The sequence below is a fragment of the Rhynchophorus ferrugineus genome, unplaced genomic scaffold (genome assembly GCF_030347505.1).
Source record: "Rhynchophorus ferrugineus isolate W39M unplaced genomic scaffold, kcgeb_rfMv2 rfM5, whole genome shotgun sequence".
NCBI lineage: Eukaryota > Metazoa > Arthropoda > Insecta > Coleoptera > Curculionidae > Rhynchophorus > Rhynchophorus ferrugineus.
In genome coordinates, this window is record NW_027472584.1 from 5,495,694 (window position 1) to 5,510,013 (window position 14,320).

General features: G+C 31.1%; 2 protein-coding genes across 2 annotated transcripts; one reads left to right on the forward strand and one right to left on the reverse strand.

Moving 5' to 3' along the window:
• Positions 1-5,513: 5,513 nt before the first annotated feature.
• Positions 5,514-6,567, reverse strand: LOC143197525 (non-structural maintenance of chromosomes element 3 homolog). Its single transcript, XM_076406061.1, has 4 exons — positions 6,309-6,567; positions 6,035-6,251; positions 5,763-5,977; positions 5,514-5,708 (listed from the first exon to the last, which is right to left on the reverse strand). The coding sequence occupies exons 1-4, from the start codon at positions 6,540-6,542 to the stop codon at positions 5,598-5,600; spliced, it is 777 nt and encodes a 258-aa protein (XP_076262176.1). The 5' UTR covers positions 6,543-6,567; the 3' UTR covers positions 5,514-5,597.
• Positions 6,568-13,136: 6,569 nt separating this feature from the next.
• LOC143197384 (electron transfer flavoprotein-ubiquinone oxidoreductase, mitochondrial-like) lies at positions 13,137-13,921 on the forward strand (the record flags this gene model as incomplete). The annotated part of the gene is given in 3 exon segments (XM_076405766.1): positions 13,137-13,422; positions 13,478-13,794; positions 13,845-13,921. Coding segments are annotated over 2 exon segments (492 nt in total), but the record flags the coding sequence as incomplete, so codon positions are not given.
• Between the last annotated feature and the right edge of the window lie 399 nt (positions 13,922-14,320).

A 14,320-nucleotide genomic window follows, 5' to 3' on the forward strand; every position in this document is an offset into this window, starting at 1 on the left:
TATATTCTCTTATTCTTCCCTTTTATATAATAAACATAAATATGGAATATTCAATGAAGTAAAAACTGTTCGTATATTAAAAACTTTTAGTTTAATTTCTTCTAGTAATTTGATATACGTAAAATATTATCATAACAATTAAAATATACAACACTACTGTCTCTGAAGGTGATTTGATCGGTGGTACGAAAATGTTTCAATACATCAAGAATCAAGATTTCAGTTCACCATCAACCATTCCTGCACATTAAAAATACATTATAAACAAAATCAGTTTTAGAGCATTACCTTACCCCACGGTATTTTGATTTTTTTCATATAAAAACCATAAATCTTCACATTAAAAGCACAAATCAAATTAAATGCACTGTTATTCTGTTATTATTAAAGAAACCGAATAATAACGTTAAAAAGCAGCAATAGAACTGACATAACACAAAATAAACCCAATATTTAATTCAAATAAAACCTAGAATAGAGCGGAAAAAACGTTTAGAGTGGGGAGTTGAGAATTAAAGTGATATATGCAACCAATCCTACAAGCTAAAGGAAATGGCGTGAATTTCAATAATAAAAAAATCATGCTAAATGTCAAATCAACAAAATCAAAATACATGCACATTTATATCGTTTATCCTGATAAAACCTACCATTAACTTGACCCCTTATTACTTGACTCATTATATCCTGACCCCGACCCTTCTACAAAACCCTGGATCATTTATCCATAATTTTTGATTCATTATAATGAAGTATTTGGTAGATAAATCATATGAGAAATAAGGGAATTTTTTAAATTTGCTCATACATTCTGCAACCATACATATCACAAATTAATAGTTATAAAAAAGTTTATTTATTTTATAAAATATTTTTTCATGATAAACGATTTAATAGCTGGCTTAGTTGCCGCAGTAGTAAAGGCGACAGGATGGTCCCCCTGTTGCGATAGTCGCGAGTTCGAATTCTGCTGGGGCATGTAAGTAAATTTGTGATGTTTGTGAATGCCCTTAGGTAAGAGTACAAAATCCGACACAGATCCGATCCGACATCCGAGGAAAATGATCCCAGTCACGCCAGTAACCAGGCTGGGTAAGACGGGATGTCTTCTGGGATAATTTCTAAGTTGGCCACTCGCCAGTCAGTAGGCTTAATAATAAACTAACTTTAAAAAAGACAAGAAAAAAAATTACTGTATAGTATTATAATAATTACATGCAATAACATGCAATTTATAATTTAATTTTAAACGAAGTAGTATTACTTTTATATTTGAATGTTCTGTGGATCTGTAAAAAAGAATGGAATTTTTCTATGAAATGGAATAATACCCCACAAATATTTTATTGTATTTTAATATGTTAATTGATATTTTTAAATATGTCCGCGGCCAGAAAACATATCGATAGAAAATAATTTTAAAAAATCAATATATGGGAGGAAAAAAAATACCGAAATCTTTAGTGCAATAACTACGGTATTAAAAAAAATAAACCAATATAAACCAAATCAATAGATTAGCCAAAATTATCTATATTTTTACTAATAATATCGATAGTTTTTATCAAGAATATCGAAATTTTTTTTACCCCCTACAGCTCTATATTATTATGTTAAGGTTAGTTCTAGTGTGTTTCCCCGGTTATATATGTTTTCTCTTTATATTATTTGAGTATGATTTGCTTTAATTGTATACTACTATTATTTTCCTTGTTAAGCTTAAGTTATGGATTGTTATTAAATGATATAAAAATATTTTTGGCGACAGGGACTCTATTGTTGGTAAATAGCAATGTTTATAGTTAATTCACTGGTATAAAAGGATCTATATCTGGGACGCTTTTAACTTTGAAGAATAATAGATACCTCATCGTGGTATCTTTATTCGGAAACGTGGAAAAATAATCCCTCTGTGCCAGAAACAAACCGAGTTTTAGGTTTGACTAGTGAACCAGCAGAAGACAAATCCTCATTAAGTTCTAGTCACGAATTGCTGAATGTAATGATATTACATTTTCATATGAATTAATTAACGAAGAGGTATATTAATGTGAAATTATTAGATGCAATTATATATCAAAAATTTCATTGACCTCACAATACAGTTTTTACCATTGCTTTCTATTTAGGAAATGAAAATTAAGCAGTGGATGGTAAAAGCTTGAAGAATGCTCAAAGGAAAGCTGCACAGAGGGCTCTGAAAAATACAGAATATCAACATCATTCTTTGAAGATCAAAAAGAGTGAAAAGAACCTGAAGAAACACCTGTAGCTTTACTAAACAATTTAGCATTAAAGGTAGGGATGTCTGTACAATACTCTATAATTAATGATATTTTGGTATTCAATATTTATTCAATTCATATTCATATTCATATTCATAAGGTGCCTTTTAGGAACAAATAGAAGGCAAGACTGCATCACCAGACATTTCAGAGAAAAAATCTTATTTGCATAAACTGAATGACACGGTTTATTTTAATGATACTCTTCATGTTAGAAGAAATGATTCTGACACGAAGGGACCTTTCAAAGTCCATTTTAACGTCAACGACGTCAAATTTTATGGAGAGGCGCAAACGATAAAAAATGCTCGTAATGAAGCTGCATTGCAAGCTCTAAATTATATTAACAAAACAAGGAGGAGTTCTCATTTGAAGCAATGAGTAGACAATTTATTATAGAAAATGATGATTAGATAACTTACCTTTATTTCAGGTAATTGCAAAGAACAAAATCAAATGATAAAATTACCCATTTTTATTGTGTATGAAGCTGCTCAAAAACGTAATTTGGAGGTTAACTTGGAGATAGTCTGGGCCAGCCCATAAGAAATCATTTACAACAAAATGCACGGTTGATGATTTAGAAGTCGCTGGATCAGGAAGATCGAAAAAGGATCGCTTCTGAAAATGTTACCTGGTTTAGTGAATATTCCTGAGATTGAAGGGTAAACACACAAACAGCAAGAAAACTCTAAAACTCCTCTCCAGCAACCAACGAAGTCCAAAAATAAAAATAGGAAAACAAAATTGTAGACTATTTTCGATATGATTGATAGAATGTTTGACAATGTGGTAGATTTTGACAACGGTCTTATTGGTAAAGTACAAGGCATGTCAGAGGTAATTTAAATTAGTTTTTATGATATCAAGTGTATTTTTATAGTCTATTTTCAGGATGATGCCAATTCCAACAAATCTTAAAATTAGGTCACCTTTTAAACTTAGAAGTACAATATACTGAGTTCCTTGAGAATGAACAACACTACGCAGTCTTATGATTGGGAACAATATAAGCTTTTGTAAGAAATTATTGATACAGAGTTTTTTAAAGCCTTTTTCCTTACATTATTATTTAGATGTGCTTGAGTGAAGGCGTAAATATCAAAAATTCTCGTGACCTAGTAGCTAAATATGGATTGAATGTGCTCTTTTAACTAGGATTACTAGATAAATTTTTCGAAAATTCCACAGATGTCAGGTAATTTTATTTGGTTTAAATTCGCTCGGCAACCCAAAAAACAAATTTCTACAATCTTGTCAAATGTCTGTTTCTAAACAATCGGTCTTGCCGTATCATTTTTATTTTCCCACAATCTTATTACAGATGAAAATACACTTATTTAATATTGTAGTAATATTTTGGACATAGAATTATTCCAAGATTGATATATAGGAGACAATCAACATAGAAGATGAGAAAAAGGATTCTGAACTGTGACTTTATGTGTTATTTAGTATTATATTTATGTTATAAGACCGATTTTCACAAAATTACATTTATAGATATAAGTTACTTTGTTGGCAAAGGTTAATAAATAAAAATTGCTCTGAGCTCAGTTTATTTTGATATATTTTGTTTGAACCTCTGAGTTGGACTTTGATTTTTTGAGTAAGGTATTTCTGTTACCTTTAATTATACAATTCCCTGTTAAAATAAAAGAAAATGAGTTTGCATTTAGGGAATTCGTTGAAAATATCTAAAATTTCATTTTAATTCGGAATATTTAATTAATTTGTCGAAAATAAATTTTATAAGATATTTTAAATTTTATAGCTTAAAATGATTATATGTAATGATACAATTATTGTCTGGAGCTTTATTTTATTTATAGTATATTGTGAAGTAACCTTTGAACTCTTAAATATAACTAATCATATTTTCTAGTCCAGCAGTTGGGTTAAATAGGAATATATTCGGATCAATTTTCTAAGATAACACACTATATTTCATTCATCCAAGAGAAGAAGATCCAAGATGGAAAGGTAATTTTAATATAAAATGCACTATGATTCAGCTCTTTTTTCATTAAAACATAATTTATTCTATATTATTGCTATAATAATAAATAAAAAAGGTTCTATTTTTAACAACTACCTTTTAAGTAAGAAAAGAAGACATCGTTATCCCGTAGATTAATATTGATAATTTGAGTGACATATTAAGAAAATTGTACAATATATATTATTATGAATGAAACATTATATAACCAATTATTTTATTGATATCATTTTTATTATTTTACCTGTCTGTCTGTCGATTTATATATTGAATAAATGATATTTCGTCAGGAACTCCGATGTTTAATCACGGGAACTATATCGTCCCGCTGGGACACGTTATTCGGTGGTTGGAAGAGCAAGCTGAGGCCGTGGGCCCGGGTTATGCACCTTCCGAAGTCCTGTACAACGATGACGGGAGCGTTAAAGATATCGCGACGAATGATTCAAACATAAACCGGGTGCGCGGAGCACACCATCGGCTGGCCCTTGGATAAGAACACCTACGGAGGATCCTTTCTGTATCATTTAACGACGAGGTATCCCTGATCGCTGTCGGGTTTGGATTACATCAATCTGTACCTGAGCCCGTACAAGGAATTCCAAAAGTACTGAATATCCAAAGATCGGTAATGCGGTAATGTTCGTTTCTTCGCAGGTTCAAACACCATCCGTTCATAAAGCATCACTTCGAAGACGGCAATAGGATCTCACCAGGGCACCGGCAGTTTTCACAGTATCCCCAATCTCACTTTTCCTGGAGGATGCTTAGTAGTCTTTGCCACGGGTTTTATTACCTTGCCGAAAGTTAGTTAAAAGGATTGTACCTAATGAAAAATTAGAGCATTACACAAAAATAAGTTTTTTTTATTAATGAATTGTTTAAAAGTTCATAAAATAATCACCCAAATGTCATCAAAACACAACTGGAATCTTTTAAAGTCAACTAAAAGCGTACATATAGTGTATAACACAAATTATGTTATGCAACACTTTAAACTCGCAAAATCCTGTCAAACGAAACTTAGGCATCTTCGACGGACTCGAAGATTGTTATTGTCCCGCTGGTGTGTATGAGTTTGTGCCACTCGATTCTGGAGAGGGCCATCCACCGTAAGACGTGCAACATCAAGGACCCCAGCCAGAATAACTGGGTGGTCCCAGAAGGAGGTCGCGGCCCAGCTTACAACGCAATGTAAGGACCAATGAGATTTAACATTTTCCTATATCTTTTTATTTATATTGTATTAGTTAAGAAGATACAATTTTTGTATACAAATAAACTTTATATTGTAGTTCTACCAGTATCGGTGACTAGCTTGATTCATCCCTTGTTTCTTCCTTTAGCTCTTCTCTTTCTTTGAACTGATTCTCGGCCGCTCTGTAATGTTCTGGCCAGTCTTTTGGTTGCTTATTTCCATACATCTGTAAATCAATAATAACCTGACAATGTGCTTATAAGTCAACTGAAATTGTTACCTCACACACGAACTGTAAAACCTTCATCTTTGAGATTTCAATTTCAGCTCGAATCCCCCATTGGAAAGTTTGTATTTTCGTTTTCTCATCAAACTCACAGTGAAGGTAATAATTCTTTATCAAGGTTTCTCTTATATATTCTTTGACTTTACCGAAAAATGGATGCTCAACTTCTACATCAATATCCAAGGACTTCAGGAAACTATAAAGGGATTCTGAAATAATAAATCAACAATATAAAAACAATAAAGGAATGGTATCGTAGAGCTCACTGTCTGATACTGGCGCGTTTGTCATAAATATATGGGATAAAATTAATAGAGTCAGTATCTTGTGAGCAGCATTTGGTACATTTGAACCAGTTTCATAACTAGAAACACATTCTTCCTCTTCATCGGAATAATTTACAGAAGGCAACATACTAATTAAAAAATAAATTTTTTTTTTCATTTTTACATCATCATATTCAGTAAGTGTGTAACCATATACCTAAAAATGTATGCAAAACAATATCAACAACATCCATATAACAATAATAATACCAACATTTTCCAGAACCTTAATTGCTTGTTGTATAACACTATCCACGCATTGGCCCTTTTTGTGAATTACATTTTGATTTAATTCGGATCTGGTATAAAATGAATTTTCGTCAGCTTTAAGAATAATGTACCTGACTACATCATTGATTATATTTTCTGTATTTTGATCCGGTACGTCTGGATCAGTCTGTGATTTGGTTTTTTGAGACCCGCTAACTGATCTTCGCTTCTTCGACATTTTTACGACTTGAAGAACTTTAAAATCGTGTATCAGCTATCTCCATACAGCACTATCAACACAAAAATTTAAATAACTAGCCGCTAGGGATGCAGAAAAAATATCGATATTTTTTTGTCGATATATCGAAATTTTTAGATGATATAATTTCAGAAGATTAAGTACAATTAAAAAAAACTTTCAAATCGGAACTTACTTTTAAACATTTAGTGAATTCTGGTACTTAATTTTAATGGTTTATCAAAAATACCGTTATTCCTTAAGAGTTTTAGAAAAAAATATTTTTTAGGCTAATATTTGACTATGTTTATTTTCAATTAAAAATATACATACATTTTTTTGTAAAATATCGATATATCTTATACTTATTGCAAAAAATATGGATATTTTTTCCTTCGACATATCGATATTTTTTGTGGCCAACATGCCTACTAACCACTACAAAATATGCAAAATCTAATGCACGGCTTGGCTTTTTATTTTAATTCTTAATGTCAGACGAGTATGTTCGATCCCTTTCCTATATAAATTGTAAGAGAGGAAAGGACGGATATAATTGCTTGGAGCAATTAATTTAATATTTGCTTATATTTTACAACCTTAGTATACGCGAGACGGAGATGTACGTATTCCTTCACGTACTAACTTTAAAAAAGAAAAAGAAAAACATTACTGAATACTATTAATATATCTATAATACTTACATTTTAAAGGAAGTGGAGTTACTTTTATATTTGAATGTTCTGAGATGAATTGCTATTTTTAAACAATATACTAAATAAATATAAACAATACAATACAACTTAAACTAAACATGTATTACTATGTGATATATAACATGTATTACAATAACCATGAATTAAAAATGATCGCACAATAACTACTAGAGCTTTTTAAAATAAAATTAATGCTTTATTTATTATCGGACAGAAATATTTTCTAACAAAAACCGAGGGTGTTAGATACACACCAAAAAGTCAATCAAAAGAAATATTACCTATTACTTATTTGTCATTCACAATTTTAATTTTTTACCCTATTACATTAACAATCTTGAAAAATGTCGTTCCAAAGTGTTGCTATATTAATATACAATATATTTTTATTTAGAAGCAAACTACCAAAAAAATCATAAAACTAAATATATTATATATAAATCTAGGAAAGCATAAATTCGGTATACATTTTTGTCAAGGTCGCGCCTAGGACGACAGAGTCAGAACGTTAAAAAGCAGTCGAATGAAACTAGTAGAACCGAAAATAGTAACTAAAAGTACACGACTCAAAAACAGTCGATAGTAAAAAGTAATACAATCAGTCGAACCGAAACTAGCGACTGATTAGCCATAGTTCCCAACGCTAATTATGTTCTAATAAAAAAGTGCATTTCCTTACTGCCCCAACTAAAATTGAATTAGTGTTGGTAACTATCGAATAAAAACAGTCGATTCGACCACTATTTTTTAAGTTAATCATGTTTCTCCCATAATAAAGTTAAGTGAGTAATTTAAAAATGATGTTACTAACATTTGTCTTAAAAATATCTTCAATATATGCCCGAAAATATATTTGATTTATAATAATCATTGAAGTAATTTACGTCTGCATATTAAAGTATACGCAAAATATATCATGAGCTAACACTTACTAACCATTTTCAAATTCCATTTAATAAAACCTAAGTATTGAAACATTTAAAATTTATACATTATAACAAAGGCGTCATAAGTGAGATTATTTTTAAAATTGTAGAATAACAATCAGCGCACCTAAAAGCAAATATACATATATATTCTCTTATTCTTCCCTTTTATATAATAAACATAAATATGGAATATTCAATGAAGTAAAAACTGTTCGTATATTAAAAACTTTTAGTTTAATTTCTTCTAGTAATTTGATATACGTAAAATATTATCATAACAATTAAAATATACAACACTACTGTCTCTGAAGGTGATTTGATCGGTGGTACGAAAATGTTTCAATACATCAAGAATCAAGATTTCAGTTCACCATCAACCATTCCTGCACATTAAAAATACATTATAAACAAAATCAGTTTTAGAGCATTACCTTACCCCACGGTATTTTGATTTTTTTCATATAAAAACCATAAATCTTCACATTAAAAGCACAAATCAAATTAAATGCACTGTTATTCTGTTATTATTAAAGAAACCGAATAATAACGTTAAAAAGCAGCAATAGAACTGACATAACACAAAATAAACCCAATATTTAATTCAAATAAAACCTAGAATAGAGCGGAAAAAACGTTTAGAGTGGGGAGTTGAGAATTAAAGTGATATATGCAACCAATCCTACAAGCTAAAGGAAATGGCGTGAATTTCAATAATAAAAAAATCATGCTAAATGTCAAATCAACAAAATCAAAATACATGCACATTTATATCGTTTATCCTGATAAAACCTACCATTAACTTGACCCCTTATTACTTGACTCATTATATCCTGACCCCGACCCTTCTACAAAACCCTGGATCATTTATCCATAATTTTTGATTCATTATAATGAAGTATTTGGTAGATAAATCATATGAGAAATAAGGGAATTTTTTAAATTTGCTCATACATTCTGCAACCATACATATCACAAATTAATAGTTATAAAAAAGTTTATTTATTTTATAAAATATTTTTTCATGATAAACGATTTAATAGCTGGCTTAGTTGCCGCAGTAGTAAAGGCGACAGGATGGTCCCCCTGTTGCGATAGTCGCGAGTTCGAATTCTGCTGGGGCATGTAAGTAAATTTGTGATGTTTGTGAATGCCCTTAGGTAAGAGTACAAAATCCGACAAGGAAAATGGTCCCAGTCACGCCAGTAACCAGGCTGGGTAAGACGGGATGTCTTCTGGGATAATTTCTAAGTTGGCCACTCGCCAGTCAGTAGGCTTAATAATAAACTAACTTTAAAAAAGACAAGAAAAAAAATTACTGTATAGTATTATAATAATTACATGCAATAACATGCAATTTATAATTTAATTTTAAACGAAGTAGTATTACTTTTATATTTGAATGTTCTGTGGATCTGTAAAAAAGAATGGAATTTTTCTATGAAATGGAATAATACCCCACAAATATTTTATTGTATTTTAATATGTTAATTGATATTTTTAAATATGTCCGCGGCCAGAAAACATATCGATAGAAAATAATTTTAAAAAATCAATATATGGGAGGAAAAAAAATACCGAAATCTTTAGTGCAATAACTACGGTATTAAAAAAAATAAACCAATATAAACCAAATCAATAGATTAGCCAAAATTATCTATATTTTTACTAATAATATCGATAGTTTTTATCAAGAATATCGAATTTTTTTTACCCCCTACAGCTCTATATTATTATGTTAAGGTTAGTTCTAGTGTGTTTCCCCGGTTATATATGTTTTCTCTTTATATTATTTGAGTATGATTTGCTTTAATTGTATACTACTATTATTTTCCTTGTTAAGCTTAAGTTATGGATTGTTATTAAATGATATAAAAATATTTTTGGCGACAGGGACTCTATTGTTGGTAAATAGCAATGTTTATAGTTAATTCACTGGTATAAAAGGATCTATATCTGGGACGCTTTTAACTTTGAAGAATAATAGATACCTCATCGTGGTATCTTTATTCGGAAACGTGGAAAAATAATCCCTCTGTGCCAGAAACAAACCGAGTTTTAGGTTTGACTAGTGAACCAGCAGAAGACAAATCCTCATTAAGTTCTAGTCACGAATTGCTGAATGTAATGATATTACATTTTCATATGAATTAATTAACGAAGAGGTATATTAATGTGAAATTATTAGATGCAATTATATATCAAAAATTTCATTGACCTCACAATACAGTTTTTACCATTGCTTTCTATTTAGGAAATGAAAATTAAGCAGTGGATGGTAAAAGCTTGAAGAATGCTCAAAGGAAAGCTGCACAGAGGGCTCTGAAAAATACAGAATATCAACATCATTCTTTGAAGATCAAAAAGAGTGAAAAGAACCTGAAGAAACACCTGTAGCTTTACTAAACAATTTAGCATTAAAGGTAGGGATGTCTGTACAATACTCTATAATTAATGATATTTTGGTATTCAATATTTATTCAATTCATATTCATATTCATATTCATAAGGTGCCTTTTAGGAACAAATAGAAGGCAAGACTGCATCACCAGACATTTCAGAGAAAAAATCTTATTTGCATAAACTGAATGACACGGTTCATTTTAATGATACTCTTCATGTTAGAAGAAATGATTCTGACACGATGGGACCTTTCAAAGTCCATTTTAACGTCAACGACGTCAAATTTTATGGAGAGGCGCAAACGATAAAAAATGCTCGTAATGAAGCTGCATTGCAAGCTCTAAATTATATTAACAAAACAAGGAGGAGTTCTCATTTGAAGCAATGGGTAGACAATTTATTATAGAAAATGATGATTAGATAACTTACCTTTATTTCAGGTAATTGCAAAGAACAAAATCAAATGATAAAATTACCCATTTTTATTGTGTATGAAGCTGCTCAAAAACGTAATTTGGAGGTTAACTTGGAGATAGTCTGGGCCAGCCCATAAGAAATCATTTACAACAAAATGCACGGTTGATGATTTAGAAGTCGCTGGATCAGGAAGATCGAAAAAGGATCGCTTCTGAAAATGTTACCTGGTTTAGTGAATATTCCTGAGATTGAAGGGTAAACACACAAACAGCAAGAAAACTCTAAAACTCCTCTCCAGCAACCAACAAAGTCCAAAAATAAAAATAGGAAAACAAAATTGTAGACTATTTTCGATATGATTGATAGAATGTTTGACAATGTGGTAGATTTTGACAACGGTCTTATTGGTAAAGTACAAGGCATGTCAGAGGTAATTTAAATTAGTTTTTATGATATCAAGTGTATTTTTATAGTCTATTTTCAGGATGATGCCAATTCCAACAAATCTTAAAATTAGGTCACCTTTTAAACTTAGAAGTACAATATACTGAGTTCCTTGAGAATGAACAACACTACGCAGTCTTATGATTGGGAACAATATAAGCTTTTGTAAGAAATTATTGATACAGAGTTTTTTAAAGCCTTTTTCCTTACATTATTATTTAGATGTGCTTGAGTGAAGGCGTAAATATCAAAAATTCTCGTGACCTAGTAGCTAAATATGGATTGAATGTGCTCTTTTAACTAGGATTACTAGATAAATTTTTCGAAAATTCCACAGATGTCAGGTAATTTTATTTGGTTTAAATTCGCTCGGCAACCCAAAAAACAAATTTCTACAATCTTGTCAAATGTCTGTTTCTAAACAATCGGTCTTGCCGTATCATTTTTATTTTCCCACAATCTTATTACAGATGAAAATACACTTATTTAATATTGTAGTAATATTTTGGACATAGAATTATTCCAAGATTGATATATAGGAGACAATCAACATAGAAGATGAGAAAAAGGATTCTGAACTGTGACTTTATGTGTTATTTAGTATTATATTTATGTTATAAGACCGATTTTCATAAAATTACATTTATAGATATAAGTTACTTTGTTGGCAAAGGTTAATAAATAAAAATTGCACTGAGCTCAGTTAATTTTGATATATTTTGTTTGAACCTCTGAGTTGGACTTTGATTTTTTGAGTAAGGTATTTCTGTTACCTTTAATTATACAATTCCCTGTTAAAATAAAAGAAAATGAGTTTGCATTTAGGGAATTCGTTGAAAATATCTAAAATTTCATTTTAATTCGGAATATTTAATTAATTTGTCGAAAACAAATTTTATAAGATATTTTAAATTTTATAGCTTAAAATGATTATATGTAATGATACAATTATTGTCTGGAGCTTTATTTTATTTATAGTATATTGTGAAGTAACCTTTGAACTCTTAAATATAACTAATCATATTTTCTAGTCCAGCAGTTGGGTTAAATAGGAATATATTCGGATCAATTTTCTAAGATAACACACTATATTTCATTCATCCAAGAGAAGAAGATCCAAGATGGAAAGGTAATTTTAATATAAAATACACTATGATTCAGCTGTTTTTTCATTAAAACATAATTTATTCTATATTATTGCTATAATAATAAATAAAAAAGGTTCTATTTTTAACAACTACCATTTAAGTAAGAAAAGAAGACATCGTTATCCCGTAGGTTAATATTGGTAATTTGAGTGACATATTAAGAAAATTGTACAATATATATTATTATGAATTAAACATTATATAACCAATTATTTTATTGATATCATTTTTATTATTTTACCTGTCTGTCTATAAGTCTGATTATAAATATGCATAGAATTTGTCCGTATTAAAACAAAAAAATTGTTTCAAAGAGACTTGGCTTTGGCTTTATTCCTGTTACAGTCTGTTAATTCTTCTTCAATAGTCTGAAAAAATATATGCCCAGCTTAAAACACTATTTTTTCTACCACTTTAAGTATCTACACTATTTAAATTTATAATATATATTCTTCACAATTTCTGTCTGACATGTCATGCTAAAATTATTACTTACCTTGAAAGGATTAATTTTTCTTAAATTACACATTCTAGATGTAAACTGATATTCTGATAGTCGGCGATGGTCCAACTGGAATAAGCGCGACTATACGAGCCAAACAACTGTTGGACGCGGAAGGGAAGAAAATCAGGGTCGGTGGAATCGAAGTCATAGCACACTTGATCGGTGGTCTATACGGAACATAGATTTTTAGGTAATCATCGTCGAGAAGGCCCTATAAATGGGACTGGAAAGAGAAGGGCGCGCCTCTGAACACTCCCCTAACGGAGGATAAGTTCGGTCTATTACCTAGCACCGGTAGGATTCCGGTACCAGCCCTGCCAGGTTGGATTCTTTATCTTAAATCGATTTATATATTGAATAAATGATATTTCGTCAGGAACTCCGATGTTTAATCACGGGAACTATATCGTCCCGCTGGGACACGTTATTCGGTGGTTGGGAGAGCAAGCTGAGGCCGTGGGCCCGGGTTATGCACCTTCCGAAGTCCTGTACAACGATGACGGGAGCGTTAAAGATATCGCGACGAATGATTCAAACATAAACCGGGTGCGCGGAGCACACCATCGGCTGGCCCTTGGATAAGAACACCTACGGAGGATCCTTTCTGTATCATTTAACGACGAGGTATCCCTGATCGCCGTCGGGTTTGGATTACATCAATCTGTACCTGAGCCCGTACAAGGAATTCCAAAAGTACTGAATATCCAAAGATCGGTAATGCGGTAATGTTCGTTTCTTCGCAGGTTCAAACACCATCCGTTCATAAAGCATCACTTCGAAGACGGCAATAGGATCTCACCAGGGCACCGGCAGTTTTCACAGTATCCCCAATCTCACTTTTCCTGGAGGATGCTTAGTAGTCTTTGCCACGGGTTTTATTACCTTGCCGAAAGTTAGTTAAAAGGATTGTACCTAATGAAAAATTAGAGCATTACACAAAAATAAGTTTTTTTTATTAATGAATTGTTTAAAAGTTCATAAAATAATCACCCAAATGTCATCAAAACACAACTGGAATCTTTTAAAGTCAACTAAAAGCGTACATATAGTGTATAACACAAATTATGTTAGGCAACACTTTAAACTCGCAAAATCCTGTCAAACGAAACTTAGGCGTCTTCGACGGACTCGAAGATTGTTATTGTCCCGCTGGTGTGTATAAGTTTGTGTCACTCGATTCTGGAGAGGGCCATCCACCGTAAGACGTGCAACATCAAGG

Excerpts from the sequence above, each read along its gene's own strand:
- LOC143197525 (XM_076406061.1), bottom strand. The coding sequence starts at position 6,542 with ATGTCGAAGAAGCGAAGATCAGTTAGCGGGTCTCAAAAAACCAAATCA. Across the intron at positions 6,252-6,308 it reads CAATTAAGGTTCTGGAAAAT|GTATATGGTTACACACTTAC; the intron begins GTTGGTATTATT and ends ATACATTTTTAG. Across the intron at positions 5,978-6,034 it reads AAACGCGCCAGTATCAGACA|AATCCCTTTATAGTTTCCTG; the intron begins GTGAGCTCTACG and ends TTATTATTTCAG.